General features: G+C 36.1%; 1 protein-coding gene across 3 annotated transcripts in view; it reads left to right on the top strand.

Moving 5' to 3' along the window:
- RDX (radixin) overlaps nucleotides 1-17,022 on the top strand; it is a 44,596-nt gene that overhangs the window by 10,660 nt on the left and 16,914 nt on the right. For 2 of the 3 annotated variants that reach the window (XR_010026725.1, XM_063148981.1), the window contains exons 3-8: nucleotides 6,301-6,384; nucleotides 11,278-11,373; nucleotides 12,663-12,937; nucleotides 14,186-14,269; nucleotides 14,715-14,861; nucleotides 16,320-16,416. Coding sequence is in view for 2 of the 3 variants with exons in the window: in XM_063148981.1 (XP_063005051.1) it covers nucleotides 6,301-6,384; nucleotides 11,278-11,373; nucleotides 12,663-12,937; nucleotides 14,186-14,269; nucleotides 14,715-14,861; nucleotides 16,320-16,416 (783 nt within the window). In the remaining variant the exon portion in view is untranslated. Of the gene's footprint in view, nucleotides 1-6,300; nucleotides 6,385-11,277; nucleotides 11,374-12,662; nucleotides 12,938-14,185; nucleotides 14,270-14,714; nucleotides 14,862-16,319; nucleotides 16,417-17,022 lie in introns of those variants that run through there. The other variant, XM_063148982.1, reaches the window with a different exon arrangement.

The following is a 17,022-nucleotide window of genomic DNA, read 5'->3' as shown; positions in this document are numbered from 1 at the left end:
TTTTCAGAAACGTCTGGTATTTCTTGTAAATATGCAAACCTGTTCAGTACAACTATAAATTCTTCCCAGGTTTCTGGGATTAATTTTTTTGTTGAGAAAATAACAAATAAATAAGCCATAAATCAATTTAAATGAAATCAGTACCCACAGAAAAGGCAATTAAATAGATTTTGGTTTCACTTTTTTTGGTTTCACATTGTAATGTTATGTAGTATTCCAGACAAAATTAAGTAAATGAAGACCAGTAGAAAGTCTTGGAGTATTGGAATTTTATAGCAAACATCTTTCATTTTTCTTGGAAGTCTCAGTCTGAAATAAGTTTCATGCCACTGTGAATGATTCTTATACATGGCAGTAAAAGGGCATGTGTTTCGGATTTTCTTTTTTAGAGGATAGTAGGGTAAATAGTTTGGGCGAAAAGGCTGTTTTGAAAGGGTAAAAGCAACTTTAATATGTTGTCCTGGGATACAAGGTAATATGTGATTGAAAAATATACAGAATTGAAACATTTTCATTTTTGATTGCTTCAGTAGAAAGTCTGCTCCTTCCTTTTGCCTGGGTTTGTGACAAAGTGGCTTTCCAGCTTTTCAACTGTTACTCAGCATCTACTCTGATTTTACAGCCAAATAGTTTGTTTCTAAAAGAGACTTACTGTTCTCAGTTCTACCTAGCAGTGTGAATTTTAGTTGCATGTAGCATGATGTGATCCACCTGAATAAAACTGATGACTTCTTTGTTTAATTACGTCTTTGCTGCTGTAATCAAAATTTGAGCTGTTGCAAGTGCCGTTCTCAGTATGCTTAGTTCTCAGCTTGCTGAAGAACAGAATATTTGTTGACTCTTATTTTCAGTGCTTTCTTCCTAAAAGAATAGATACAAAATGTTTCTCAGCTTTAGGCATTCTCACAGATCTGCACTGAAAATAGAAACATAGAAGCTAAAATTAGACATCACGGGTTACGTAACTGTTAATCATTTCATATGCTAAGAAGATTAGATTTAATTGACTGAAATATTGTATTTATAGGGTGTAGAAAGAGTTAAATTATCAGCTGGTTTTGGTGATAATTTGCAGCACTTTTGTACAAGACTGCAAGGCATGAAAGAAAGCATTACACTAGGGAATAACAGAGATAGATGTCAAAGTTACTAAGACTAAAAAGGATTTTTTGTTTAGATTTATTCAACGTTTTATGATATTGTGTATTCAGAAGGAATAAATAACAAATTCTGGAATTGTGTTGTGGTTTAAAATTCTAATATTTGCAAGCTCAAACTAATTTCTGTAAGGTGTTTGAACTGAAATAGTGTATTAGTGTATTAGTGTAATAGTGTAAATTTTTTTTACTACAGTGCTGTTGTTACACGGGAAAATCTTTGAGTCTGTGTAATGTAATATTTGAATTATGGCTTGAATTTTTGATTTATTTCTGTAGTATAAATAGACAACTGATGTCAGCTTGGAGGACTGCTTTCTTGTAAAATCTGTTTGGCATTATTCTGTAGCCTTCTGTTCTTAATGCTGTTTAATCCTTACCTTTTTACCTTACCTTCTTCATAAAGTTTTTTTCTTTCATCTCTTCCTATATCTACTTTGATGTTAGTATTGAGAGAGTGCTGTGCAGTCTGAAGCAGTGGGACTAATGCTACTCTTAACACAATTTAATATGAAAACTTGAGAGTGTAAATGGCTGAACTGGTGTGAGGGAGCCCTTTGAACATACTTTTTTTTGCCATATGCAATTCTCTTATAAATCAGACTGGTTTTTGTGGCTTTTGCAAATGACTAATTTGTATTGCATCCATTAAGCCAAAGCAAAACTTCTGGAAACCATTTCCATGTTATTTTAAATGGCCTTTTTTTCCTCAGTATTGGTATCAACTCAGTTTTGGAGTTCATGATGAAGTGCCATAACTAATATTTGCAAAGGATGGCTGAATTACAGTAAGATAAAATTTTAGATTGTTAAGCTTACAGCAAGTTTTTGTGCGTGTTTGATGGACTATATCTGTTTGAGGAGAGGTTCAAAGGTTAATGCGGTGACGGTGTAATAGTCCCATAAATTGTGGAGGGTTGAAGTTAGGTACTACAAGAAAATGCAGACATACTTTTTCAAGTCCTTAAAGGTGAAAGAATGCATGCAATAAAAATATAATTCCCTTATGAAGTGCAGGCTTTTATTAAGTGCACATCTGTGCTTGTTATTCCAGATATTTTCAATGACTGTACTCTTTATTGGTTTTGATAAATTATTTAATAGATTATTTTATATGCTGGGGAATATTTTCTATAAATAGTGTTTTGTAAGCTGTGGCAAATATCTTCATAACCCATTAGCAACATTTGTTACCAAAACATCAGTTGCTCCCTTGGCAAAGAATAATCAACGTGTAATTCTTTAGTGTGTGTTCTTCCCTTTCCTTTGGCCGTGTTTAATCATTCTGAAACAAGTCTGGTAAAATACAGATAAACTCAGTCTGCTGTTGCTGCCAAGGACCTGGACAAGCTCGAGAAGTGGGACAGTGTGAACCTCCTGAGGTTCAACGAGGCCAAGTACAAGGTGCTGCGCCTGGGTTGGGCATCCCCCCATGTCAACGCAGGCTGGGGGTGAACAGAGGGAGAGCAGCCCTGCTGAGAAGGACCTGGGGGTGCTGGAGGATGAGAGGCTGGCCGTGAGCTGTCAGTGTGCTCCCACAGCCCAGAGAGCCAAACGTGTCCTGGGCTGCATCCAGTGGTGGGCAGCAGGGCCAGGGAGGGGATTCTGCCCCTCTGCTCTGCTCAGAGCCCACTGCAGGGCTGCATCAGCTCTGGGGCACCAGCGCAGGGAGGACATGGTGCTGATGAAACAGGTCTAGAGGAGGATCACTAAAATGGTTTGCAGAATGGAGCATCCCTCCTTATGAGGAAAGGCTGAGAGAATTTGGGGTTGTTCTGCCTGGGGGAGAGAAAGGTGCAGGTGCTTATTATGACCTTTCAGTACTTGAAGGGAGCTTATAAGAAAGGTGGGGACAAACATTTTATCAGAGCCTGTTGTATTAGGACAAGGCTAACGGTTTCAAGCTAAAAGGATATAAAAGAATCAAACTACATAAAAGTAAGTAAATTTTTATGATGCAGGAGGTGAAACTAACAATTGCCTAGAGAGATGGTAGATGTCCCGTCCCATCTTTGGAAAGGTTCAAGGTCAGGTTGGATGGGTCTCTGGGCAACCTGATGTAGGGGAAGGTGTCTGTGCTCGTTGCAGGGGGTTTGAACTAGATGACCTTTAAAGGTCCCTTCCAAGCCAAACTATTCTGTGATTCTATTTAATATGTGAACTTGAGATAGTAATTGGCTGAACTGTGTGAGGAAGGGACCTGTCAGATTCTGTAACAAAGATGTGGGATCCTGGTGAGAGCAAGTTTGAAAAGCAGGCACTGAATGGATCTTGTGGTATGTGTAGTGGTAGCCTCCCAATACTTGCTACAGGAAGCCTTCATGCATTTCTCTTGTCACCATTGCAAGAGCTCCTTCCTGTTTCTGTATTTGTGTGGTAAAGTTGGTTCAGATTAGCGACTGTCCTCGTAATTTGTGGTTCAGATAATTTCCCCACCTAAAGAGCATTGTGTCAAAGTAGCCAGATAAGCAGCAAAGGTTCTGTGAGTGACAGATCATTGCTGAAGCTCCTGGACCTTCTCTCTCTGCTTGTGTTTTCTCAACTCCCTGCCATATTTATGATGTGGAAATTTCCCCAATGACTCTTGTTAATGTAGTTTGCCAGCTTTATTTTACAGGCAATGCCACTGGTACCAGAGGTTTGATTTTTGATGAGAGGGTGCTCTGTTATCAAGGTTTGAATTGGATAAGTAGACCTTCAGGGCTCTTCAGATTTTGACAAAAGTAACTTTCTTATGTTCCGTGCCCAGAAATAATTGAAGTTGTGAAACAATGTTACAAGTTTGTAGAAGCCTGGTATTTGTATGCCAAAAATCAAAGTCAGTCCAAATTCCTTCAGAAAGAAAATGAACTGTAGTGTTAACTTTTGTCTCTGCTTCAATAATTCATATCACAAAAGGTAATTTTTTAACATTACCATAATTTAATTTGAAACTTTTTTATTAGAACTGAATGTGTAAATATTGATTAGCAGCTGAGTGATTGTTAATTGGAAGTACAAAGATAAACAGAAATGCTGCAGTCTTAAGCAGTTACTGTAATGTGTAGAAGTGGCTAGGTACTCTTTGTGTTTGTACCTGTTGGAGGTGTAGAAGCTCTGTACTCTTAGAGCACTCACATTTTTTTGGGCAGTAATATCCAGAAGCAAACAGAATTTAGAGCTGTATTGAGTTTGTCTCTGTATTACAGCTATTATTTTACTGTTAGGGTATCCTAGTTCTTGTGAAGGATAAACTCTCAGGTAGTATTTCTTGCATTTGTAGATGACATTTGTAGTAAGGATATTTATATAAGAAGTTTTTGCTGCTGCAATTAGTTTTGAACTTGCTGTGCTTTGTAGATCTGTGATGCTTCTTGTTTTGGCAACGGTGCTGTTATATAACAGAGCACTTTGGCATTTAATAAAATTATTTTTTGGCCTTATTCTTTGTAACTTGCTTACTTGTGACTGCCCTAAAGAAGGCTTCATTTTTTAAGTAAAAAACTGGTTTCAAAAGTTAATCTTTTGTAATTAAGGGGCAATCCCTCATGCTTAAACTAGTGTAACTGGCAGAGTGAGTTAAAGTGAGTTAGAACTACCATTTAAAATTAGTTATTTTGTTAGATGAATTATATTCCATAAGGGTTTTTTTTCTTCTCTTGAAATAGAGAGACTGAGAATTTACAGAAAACATCTTTTTCCCTCTTCCTGACACACACCCTCTATTTTTTTTTAATTTTTTTTTTTGCAGTAAAACTAAACTGTCTTTTACTCCAAAGTCTTCAACTCTTGTTCTTTATCAGTGCTTGCACACACAATAAAGTTGGCTAAGCCCCCTCTATCATTCTTGTTTGCAGGTCTGTAACCTTGATGTCCTCAGGCTCCTGAAATTCTTGTCTTGTATATCCCCCTCGTGTTTACCTTGACAATGAAGGCAGCAGTGATCAAGCTTCATCTGTTGCATGAAGACAAACTGCTCTGGAGTTTTATTTTCCCTATCTTAGATCTCCCTTCCATGTGTTGTCTTTCCTTCTTTTCCAGACAGTCGCTTCTCAAAGTATTCCACCTGGTGGCAAAATTAGGGAAATAGTTAATGGAAATGGTTTGCACATGAATAGATCAAGTAGTGTAAGAACCTGTAATACAAGTCCTAATTTATTCCTCTGCCCTTTTTTACAGTAGAGAGAAATTAGAATATATCTGTGCGAATTTGGGTTTTCTGCATTTATAGGAGAGTATATTTGACCTTTTAATACTTCTATTCTTATGCACTAAAGATGAATAAAATGTGATTGATACCCTGGCAGTAGGAGTTGGAGGACTGTTCTAACACTGAGAAGACAGTGCTGTGGATTTAATACTTTGTTCTGTTTCATGGAAATTCTCACGTCTGTATGTACCAGCTGAAGAGAAATTGGCAAAGACTGTTGTACTTCCAAGTATGCCTTCCAATTATCTCCTGCAGTATTTGACTTCTTGTTTTATTACAAATAAACCCAGTGATTGTCAGGAGTCATCTGGAAAATGATCCTGCCTTTCAGGAGAAGGAGGTTCATTGAATGGTGGTGAATTCTTAATCTTGTAGTAAGGGAGTTGAAGGAGGTTGGCACTAAGGAGAGCTAACTGCTGCAGTTTTTCTTTCCATTGGTGAAAACCTGCTTCTAGTCTGTCCTGAGATGTACAAGGTCTAGTGCTAGAGCTGGGTGAAAGTGCCTACTTTGACCCCCAAACTGCTTGATTTTAGAAATGGTAAGCAGGAGGCTGCTTGTCTTTTTATATTGCTAGACATAAATACCTTAAAATGACATAAATGTGACCAAGAACTTTTGCATGCATTTGAGAGGCCCTCTGAAAGATAGTGCCCGGTAGCTCAATATCCCAGTGTTCTTCAGCTGTTCAGTAGTGATGTCAGCTTTCCCATAAAATTAATTTTGAGCTTTGTTCTCTAATTTAACCTTCCAGCCTAGGGGTAAGTACTATGCTGATAATGCTTTTAGACTAAATAACGATGAGAAATTTTTTAGATTCAAATTTTCTGTTTTTCTTACTGCTATGTTCTGTGTGTACACAAGACCATTAAAATTGTTGAACGTATTGTTTCTTACAGGCAATGGAAGGATTACACTGCTACAGTATGATTTAAATGTTTCCTTTTATTCTGTAGATCAATGTCAGAGTAACCACAATGGATGCAGAGTTGGAATTTGCCATCCAGCCCAATACAACAGGCAAGCAGCTCTTTGACCAGGTAACTTCCATGTCTCTATGTGTGTAAGTGCAAGCACATAGGAGTATTGTGGTTATTAAGGCATAGTCTGAAAAAGTGGTGGTGTTCTCATGTACAGACTGCTTTCCTTATGTTATCTAAGCTAGGCTCTGAGTTAGTGTGAATTTCCTCATTACTTCTCCTGGAACACATTGAATTCAAAGACAACTCTCTAAATATGTTACCAGTGAGGCTTTGGTTAAATTGTGTATGGAACTGCTTTGAAGTTAATTGTGCTTTTTATGTCTAATAATATTCTAGCTGCTACTGCAATATAATTGTTAGAATTGTGTATTTTAGAAATATGTATGTAACAGTAAGTTCATTAATGAAAGCTAACACAATTGCTTTCCAGCAATAAATACTGTAAGATGGTTTTTCACTTCCCAAATGGTAGAACTAAATACTGTTGTCCTATGAACCAGTTTGGAATTTATGTTTAAAACAAAAAGAAAAGGAAGAAAGGTTTGCAGACCACAAGCACATTAAGGTCATCATTTTCAACTATTCTATCACAGTTACACACTGTCACTTGATGGTGTGTTATACATCAGTCAAATGGACCAAGTGAACAATTTCTTGAACAGGGCTGTTCTTGCACTCATGTGATGTTAGTCTTTAGAATCTTGGAACAAGTTTTTTGACCTGTGTTGTGGGGTGTTTGAGGAAACCTTAAAAATAGTCATGACCTGTCAATGTGTTATGTTGTTTTCCAACAAGATAGCAATAAATATGTTTTATTATCTAAATCCAAAATGTGTGCCTTTATTTAGGAAATCTGGAAATATCTGAAATTACCCTTCAAAAATAGTTTAAGTAGATCAACGGTTCTGCCTAGTAGTTGTTTCTGTCCATTCCACTATAGATGTTTGAAATATGTAATGATGAGTACTAAGAGAAAGCAACACATCAAAAAAGGTCTTTAAACTTTCAGTTGACCTTTTAGAGTCAATTAAATGTCTTATTATACAAATTGAAAAGAAGAGAATGTTTATTTATTGTTTTAATACTGAACTTTTAGATGAATGAAATCGCCTTTGCAGTTTTTGTTTGAAATGACTGACTCTTAACACTTACAGCCTGCCCTTTTCTCTAACATCAGTAGCAGTATATGGGTACGCCTATGAAATAGGTCTTCAGCCCCTACATAAGAATAAACGTCATGACTCTTAAAAAGACTTCTTGAACAAAGAGGCTGTCTTGCTTTTTGTCTAACCAGCATCACCATCATCAAGTAAAAGTATGGTATTCTGTGGCATAGAAGGCTCAAGCTGTTACTTGTCTTTTGCCAGCCTTTGCTATCTTATGCCATTCACTGTTGGGTGGGGTGACATTCTGCTGTGTAATGTCTTGTGCCCAGGTAATCAGGCTCATCCAAATTGGGGCATTTGCAAACAGCAAACAAAGATACAGTTTGGAATTTGTTGTCCTGCCTCTTCTTTGTTCCTCAGTTCTCTGTGTGGTGTTTGACATCACACCAACTCTTACCTCTGGAATTTTAAACTGAAAAAAAAAATTTAGGTCAAGAAAAATCAACCAGGGTAGTTGTGTATGAGAAACACTTTTTAGTCTGATCTTAAATTCATCTGTGAGTTCCACCATGTAACATCAAGAGCTGAACTGTATTGTGAAACCAGCATGAAATTTCCAGACAAAAAGTTATCTTATTTCTCTATAGAAAGAGAATTGAATAGCACTGTTACTGAAAGAATTGGCCCTCAAGGTTTATGCAGAAGTGGTGAACATGACAAACAGGTTGGTTATTGTTTGCAGAAAATAACCTCTCCATGGATTCCATGTTATTTAGTGCTCCCTTACATTATTGGTGAATGACCTTTCAATCTTTTACTGGCCAGTGTTCTTTAGGCTTTTAATTGGCATTTTCTGGAGTTGTTGATTTGTTTCTCATTCCTTATGTACATTCTCATCATCTTCATCTGCTAGCAGGCAAGAATGCAGCTTTTGAAATCTGTGGCTATCTCTTTTCTCTTCCATTGTCAAACTCAGTAAACTTATTTATTGCACGAGCTTTTTTTTTTTTAATTACTCGCATTTCAGAAGGTGTACTAACATACTTATCATTGGTCCCTCTGTCTATCCTGTCACTGGTCAGAATAGGCAAGAGGGGATCTGTCCTCCTCTAGTCAACCAGTTAAGCATCTGTAGCTTCCCTGAGAGAGGAAGAGCCCTGTGAGGGATGTTTCCACACACTGGTGGTAATTGTGGGGGAGCTGTTTTGTTTCGTTAGCACTGTGCATTAGTAGCTTTTCGTTGACTGTAGCTGCCATTCAGAAGGAATGTGAGGGTTGTCTCCTTTATTTAATGCCGTGATTTTCCTTTATCCTTTTTCCGTTGTCCTTTCCAGATGTCTCCAAAGCCTTCTTTACAATCTTGTGGAAGGTGATGATATGAAATCCTGTTAAGTTGTCTTATGTATATGTTGTGATTTGCCCAAACATACATTGTTCAGGTTGCTTTTCTTCTCCAAGAAGTTTTTATTGCCTATTAATAGTCAAGTTGTAGGATGTGATGGTGGATAAATCTGTTTTACGGATGGGATGAACACTTGCCTGAAGCTACTTAATAGAATTTTGGGCCAGAATCAAACTCCCAAGTTTTTCATTCTCTACTTACTTTTCTTTAACACACTACTGCAGTGCAGAAGTTCATGTATTATCTCGGTATAAAGTTTCAGAAGGGTTGTATCTCTTTCCTTTGAGCTGAGAGGCAGTGTAGGCAATGCTTTTTCCTTATTTGTGGATTCTGCTGGTTTAAGTGTTGATTTTGCAAACTTGTGTGGCTGTGCATTGCTGTACCCAGGTTGTATGTACTTAAATCATGTGCATCTTGGGGCCATAGTGGATTGAGAGCAGAATGTTGTGATGTGAGCATAAGCACTTGTCTCCTTATGCCTTACGGGCAGAGCTGTTGAGCATCTGCAGTTCTGTGCAGCTCAGAGAGCTGATAAGGTACAAGGGCTCAGCTTGGACAGCTGCTGGGAAAAGAGCATTCTCAGTCATCTGATAAAGCCATAAGTAGTTTGATCAGTGTTGTATAGGAGATCTGTGCCAAAAGAAGTAGCAGGTCTGAAATTCCTAAGTTGGGGCGCCAAATTTAATGCTGCTTGGGACCATACTAGTAATATAGACCTGTTCTAAGCATTTCTTATGGTCTGAAGTAAATGATGTGGACATTCTAGAGGAAATAACCATGCTCAGTCAAGGCATCAATCACGTTGGATCCACAAACATTGTCTGCTTTGTGCTTTGGAGTTTGATGGTGAAATGATAAAGGAGGAAAAAAGATGCACACTCGAATGGTTGTTAAGTGATTATTCAAATATGCAAGGCAGCAGAAGTAAGTTTGCATAGCTATCTTATGACATTTTCTAATTTTCAAAATCTTAATTTTGCAACCCGATAGTACTACTTTAAAGTGGAGGAGGATCTATGTGTAAAATTCTATTTACTTCACATGCATCTGAATGCTTCCATAAAACAGCCTTCAGTAAAGCAGCTTGGCACCATGGTCCAGCCTGAGGACATATGTAAGTACTACTATACATGATCTTTGGAGCCAGAGTTTACAGTCATTTAATAATCTTTGCTGGACCTTTCTGATTAATTGCTTATTAAATCCAGATATGCTTTTGCTGTGCAAAAGACTTGTAAACAGTTCCACAGTTTCATTATACTCTGTAGTAAAAGTGCTTCTTTTGTTTGCTTTGAGCCTGCTATGTCATGATTTCTGTTGATTCTCTTGATTCTTACCTTATAAGAAATAATGAACAATCATTCCCTATTTTCCTTCTACATGCCATGCAAATTTTATAGACCTTTATCATAGGCTTCCTTATTTCTCTGTCAGTAGCCCTAGTTTGTCTTAGCTATGCCAAAAATATTCCAAGTCACTGGTCATTCTTTTCAACATTTGTGAAACATTTCCATTGCTGCAGCATCCTTTTTTTAAAGTTGATGTGATCAGTCCTTATGTAGAATTAGAGATTTGTGAATACCATACATGTGTATAGTAATGTAATAGCTTTCTTGCCTTTTGCTTTACAACTAGAACTTTGTTCACATAATTTAAATTATCTTTTATGTACAGTGTTTTGCTTTTATTAAATATGATTTTTATTGAGGTTCATCTTTTTACTGTAACTCACAGATCTTTCTGTAAGGTTTTTTTGCATCAGATTTTTGTCACATCATTTTCATCCTTTTTTGAAGTCCTGGGAGACTTCCCTTGTGGTTACACTACAATTCTGTTGTGAAAACAGCTTGTGATTTTCATGCATCTTTTTAAGCAGTGTATCCATAAAACAGCCTTTCCTCTAGTCAAGGACAATTTTGCTTTTTAGTAGCTTTTGGTGGTAGACCTGATCTGAAATCTTACAGGAAAGTCGTGTATGTTAAATTAGGAGATCATCCTTACCCCTTTTATCATTAATTCTTAGAAGATTTAGCAGAACTATTTGAAGGAAGCAGTTCATCCTCATTACATCATACTTGTTCACAAATATTACTCTTTATTATCGTTTTACCAGTTGTCTTCTGCTGAGTGTACTCACTTCCCCATAGGGCTGCAGGTTCCCAGATGTGCTTTATAACCTCAGGGTCCTGTTACTACCTTCTGTTCCTCAGGTGCTGATCTACACAGTGGGCTGCAAGCTCCAGCTGACAGCTTGGAGCATTTGAGTTTATTTAGAACTCTGGGGTTGTCTGAACTTGATGTTTTGCTACTATTTCATCTTTTTTTGTTCTTGTAAGACTTGATTACATTTCAGTTTCTTCACGTAGCTTTATTAAGCTACACAATGCCAGTTAGAAAATGTATTGTAGTGATGACTGATGATTATGGCTCATTTATCTTTAGGTGGTGAAAACTGTTGGTCTTCGTGAAGTCTGGTTTTTTGGGCTGCAGTATGTGGACAGCAAAGGCTACTCAACTTGGCTGAAGCTAAATAAAAAGGTAACAATTCCCTCATATTGAGCCAAGTGTACAGTTTGAATATATTGTATAAGTTTTGCTGAGTTAATATCTTAAGTGAGGTATGGCTGGCTTCAAATTTAGTTGAAAAATTGCTTTTCGTGTGCTTTAAATGACAAAATAGTGTTAAGTTAGATTAGTTATAAAGAATATGCAAAGCTGCATCAATATTTAATTTGAGCAGATAGTTTCCAGTACTGTGGAATGGATGCATGCATGCATTAAGAGAAGTTGAATTCATATGATTGTCTCATTTTCATGTAGCAGAACATAATAGAATTATTGTTTTACAGTTTGGGCATGTTTATGAAAGTATTTGAGCTTCAGGAATTTGTATGCATACAGCTATGAATCATGAAATAAGGCAAAATAATCTGTTTCTAAAATTTAAGTGTCTGATAGGTAGATTGTAGGATAATATTTTTTTTTCCCAAACGACATGGAGTACCTTGTATCTCCGAGTTACTGGGAACTGGTTCTGTTTACTTTAAATTGTATTTGTGAATTTGAATAGTCACTTCTTATTTTAATATTGGCTGTCAGATTATTTGTTAATGCCACTGATTAGAATGGAGATACTTGTTTTTTATTTCAAACTAATCAAGAATAGCTTTTTAATCTTCAATATTAAGAGGCAAATTGGGTGGGTTTTAGGAGCAAGTCCTACTCTCTGCACTTATGTAATCTTTGCTTCTCCTCTGGGGAAAATCCAGTCAGTTAAGCCTGCCAACCACCAAATCTGTCTCCTAGAATTTCATATGTGTCTTGTTTCAAGCACAATAAACATTGTAGTGCTAGAGATACAAGAGACAGGAGCAAAGTGCATATATTTATTTCAATAGTTGAAACACTTTTAGAAGAATCCAACTCCTTACTCACATTGAAGTAATGTGCTGTAGTTCTTGCTGAAGAACCATTGTTAGGCCCTAATTTATTGCTTCCTGCAAATCATCCTTGGATATAGTTTGATCTTTTTAATTTCTTGCAGCTTCTTAGTTTCCAGATCTTTATTGTGATAAATAAAAATACACACAAGCCTACCAAAAAAACAACCCAAAAACCAACTTAATCAGCCTTTAAGTAGTATTTCAGAATTGTCTGGTTTATTCAAATTGACAAACTTGTTTGCGCCTTTCAGTGGGTTCCACAGTGGGCTTGTGTGGAAACTGTGGGTTTCAGTGTAGAGAAGCTAAAGACTTAAGTACTATTAAATCACATTTAATTTACCATGTAGTGCTCTGTTTATTTTTCTCTTTATTCCTCTCCCTCAGGTAACACAGCAAGATGTACGGAAAGAAAATCCTTTGCAGTTTAAGTTCAGGGCCAAGTTTTTTCCAGAGGATGTATCTGAAGAATTAATTCAGGAAATAACTCAGAGACTTTTCTTCCTGCAAGTCAAAGAGTCAATCTTAAATGATGAAATATATTGCCCACCAGAAACTGCAGTTCTTCTGGCTTCCTATGCTGTCCAGTCCAAGTATGGAGATTACAGTAAGGAGATCCATAAGCTGGGCTACCTAGCCAATGACAGGCTTCTCCCCCAGCGGTGAGTGAGATGGGTTTTGCACCAAATGGTGCACATAAACTTAACTAAAGCACATTTTTTATTAATAAAATATTAAGTGATAACATGCATTTAAGAGTGGCTTTCTTAGAGGTCCTCTTTTTGCTAGTAAAATTTAGAGATCCTGATTTAGACTTTAATGAAGAAGCATCACAGCCACATGTTTCTTGACATGCATTTCCTGTCCTGTCCACAAACATCTGTGCAGATTTAATTTTACACACTTCCCAAGTATTCCAAAGTAATGTAATGTTAGTGTAGGCCTGCTTCTGCCAAATTAAAATCAAAATACTCCAACTCAGAAGTAACTAAAATTAATTTGATACTCTCTCCTTTTCTTCAGTTTTTGTGTTTTTACACACTTAAATGACAGTAATTTCCTGAAAGTAAGTGTGCTGCAAATAAAATATATTGCAGTGCTTGAGTACAACACAAATTTGTATACTTAAGGTGTTCCTTTTCAGTAGACAAATGCTCAGATGATCTTTTAATTGTCCTTTAAAACAGCTTCTCCACGAACACCTGAAATGCTGGGTGCGTGGAATGAAAGCATAATAACGTTATCATATGCATTTGATTTCTTACTGCAGTACTACGCTGAAAGTTCCAGTAGGCCAAAATATAATTCCATCATTGCAGCCTCTTGTAGATTAAACATTAAATAACTTTCTGAAGCTGCTTCCCTATTGATTTTATTCATAAAGGAAAAATAAAAAGAACCCAAAACCACAAAAAAACCCCTCAACAATGTTGTCTGCTAATTTGTTGTAATGTCTTACCTTTTCTTTCAAATGACAGCAGAATGAAAGCTTGGGTGTATCTTTGTACACCTAGAGATTATTTGCAGCATTGTTGCCAGAAGATTCTATAGGTGTGCATTTTCAGCTGTTGTAAACATTACATTTTATGACTTGGCTGAGGTATGCAATGGTGTGACTTTTATATTACAAAGAATATAGAATACCAAGAAAAAAGAGGTGACTTTTATTGACAGTATTTTAGTGTGGGAATTTGGAAGTACAAATTCAACAAATTCCCTTCTAATTTTGAAATAGAATTTAGAAGGCAATTTGTTGAAATACAAAGTTTCTGTTTCTGTGCTGAAAATATGAGCAGTATATAGGAAGTCATCTTTTAAGTTTATTCAGTTAAAGCATATGTTGTGCTATGCAACAAAAGAGGTTGAGTTTGTTGTCAGTGTCGTTTAAGAGCAACAATTTCTATTCACAGTGTGTTAGAACAGCACAAACTGACAAAAGAACAGTGGGAAGAAAGAATACAGAACTGGCATGAAGAGCACAGGGGAATGTTAAGGTAATTATGTAAAAAATGTTCACGACACCTTTCATTATTATTAGGGTGTATTTTGGGAGGTATTTGTTTGGGAAATGTTTCTTTTATACTGACCAAGGTAGGTAGTTATGAAGGACTTCCATGAGAGTTGAGTTTCCAGCTAGGTTGTTGGTTTACCTACATGATTTCTGGTAACGCTGTCAACTGCCTTCATCCACAGTTGCCTGCCTCTAAAATACATTTATTATTTGCTTAACTCATGGGGCAGAAAGACAAAGTGCAATGATTATACTCTACTTGGATATTAGGGTGTAGAGCTCTTAAAAGTATCTGAGTCAAACTATTTTAGAGAGAGATTTAATTCATAACTAATTTTACCCCAGTTGTTTTTTTCTGTAGTTCCCTTATTCTTACATTGTACTTATGATTTGTTGTCTAAACTATACCAATTTTTCTTCTTCATCAGGGAAGATTCTATGATGGAATACCTTAAGATAGCACAAGACTTGGAAATGTATGGAGTCAACTATTTTGAAATAAAGAATAAAAAAGGAACTGAATTGTGGCTAGGAGTTGATGCTTTGGGTCTGAATATTTATGAGCACGATGATAAGTAAGTGGGAAATACTCATTTTGCAGTTCTGTGCTGGGAGTTGCTATCTGAGATTGTACAACCCCCACCTTACTGTGTGTTCAGTAAGATCTGGCAAAACAGGTTCTCCTTCTAATCTATGTAAGAGATAGGAAAAGAGAGAGAGAGAAGTTAACTGCCAGAATGTTTGAATTTTAAAGATTAGGGAAGCAAAAGGAGGGGAAGGAAGAGCAGCTCAATGGAAGTTTAAATTTACATTGCTTTATATGGATTACTGCACTAGATCATCTTTGTATGATTTCTTCCTATTCTTTTCACTCAAAACACTCCCTTGGGTCAGGATGAAAAGGACATTTTAAAGCTAAGCAATGTATTTAATGAGAAACATTTGTAAGAGCCATAACAAGGAGTATAGATGTTGGAGCATGAAAGACTTAGATATTTAAAAGTGAAACCTTTTAGACACCAAAGAAAATAGATCATTCATGTGTCCTGATAAAGAGATCAAATCATCTCTTCTACTTGAAGAGGGAAGAGCTGAAATGTGGGAAATATGAAGAATTTGGAAATAGAACAACAGACTTGCTCTTTTCTTTCTTTACAAGCACTTGTTAGTAGGATCTCATGTCAGACTGTTCACAGTGATTTGAAGTTACACATGATAGGTCAAATTCCAGATGGGAGCAGTCAACTTCAGATGTATATACTCTGTAACAAAATTCTGTAAGCCTTAATTGCCATTAGATGGCAATATAACTCCTGAAAGCAGGAAATATTCAAAATGTTCAGATGAGATTGAGCTATGAGGCAATTTTTTGGTATTTCCTGTCTCCTGATGTTAGCAATCAAATACTTAAATATTTTCTGATATTTATAATTACGATAATATGAATTGAAAAAAAGTCTGTGCTGACAGAAAAATATTTACTGTTATGCCGTTGATGCGTAACATTGTAACAATTTCTGAATTTAGTGTGTTTTGCTTAAGATGCAAGGGAGATAAATTTAACTTGAATTCTGAAAATGTAAGATGACAAATCTGAGCTAAAAGGAAGTACAGCATGGCTTAAAGTTACTTTAATTTCAGCACTTGGAATGGCAATTTCTCACATTTCAGTAGTTACTCTTTCAAGTGAAAATACACTTACTAATGCCATATAAGGAATGAGTACATGATCATGATGTTTAGCATCTAGGTAGTAGTAGAATAAGTCACAAATCAAAATTTCTATTGTTACAATGCCATGTAATTTATTAAAATGTAATTAATTTGATGGAATATTTGTAAAAAGAAAAATCTACCAAAATATGCTTGAACTGTTGTTAATGTTCACATTAAAACATAATGTTGTAAATGTGATATTCTAAATGCAGCTAAGTGTAGTAGTGAGAGTGGTACAGACAAAAGCCCTATTGAATTCATGTGTATATAGAGTGCACATCCTTGCTGCTTCTAATGAGAACTTCTTCTCTCTGAAGGCTGACACCCAAGATTGGTTTTCCTTGGAGCGAAATAAGAAACATCTCTTTTAACGACAAAAAATTTGTCATAAAGCCAATTGACAAAAAGGCCCCTGTAAGTAGTGTATACAATAGCATCACTTGATATATGAAGAGATTTAAGTCTGCAGGGACTTGCTCTGGCATTAAGGCACGAGCAAATATTGGTGACATTTATTACTTTTACTGATAGAATAGTCAGTAATCAAAAGAAAATGTTCATTTTGAAATATGGTATGTTTATTTTCTCACTTTTCCTTCTCATTGATACTCCTGAATTGTTGTGAAGTTTTATATCAATTAATACTCTGTGATGCATTGAAAAGACAGCATAAGATGGTAAATTCTCTACCTTTTCTTTTTGCCTTTTTTTTTTATTCCAACAGCAAATTTCATGAGACTTTCTAGGTCATATGACTTCAGAATAGAGAATAGTATCCTTAAAAAAAGAAATTAATATTTTATATAAACCAGCTAATTCCTGGTGTATTCAATTTTGTATTTAAGTCTCCTACAGTAACTAGGTTTATAGATTATAGGTTTATAGATTATGGTGTTCACTTGCTCAAAATATCAAAATACTTGTAAGTTTTCATTTAAGCAATGCAAGAATGCAGTAATGCTTTGAATCCCGTCTAAGGGTGTTTTTTTAGGTTAATGAATATACTGGAATAACTTTTTT

Source organism: Melospiza melodia, chromosome 2 (assembly GCF_035770615.1).
Source record: "Melospiza melodia melodia isolate bMelMel2 chromosome 2, bMelMel2.pri, whole genome shotgun sequence".
Lineage (NCBI taxonomy): Eukaryota > Metazoa > Chordata > Aves > Passeriformes > Passerellidae > Melospiza > Melospiza melodia.
The sequence above is the reverse complement of the archived record's forward strand: the minus strand, read 5'-3'. Positions and strand labels throughout refer to the sequence as shown.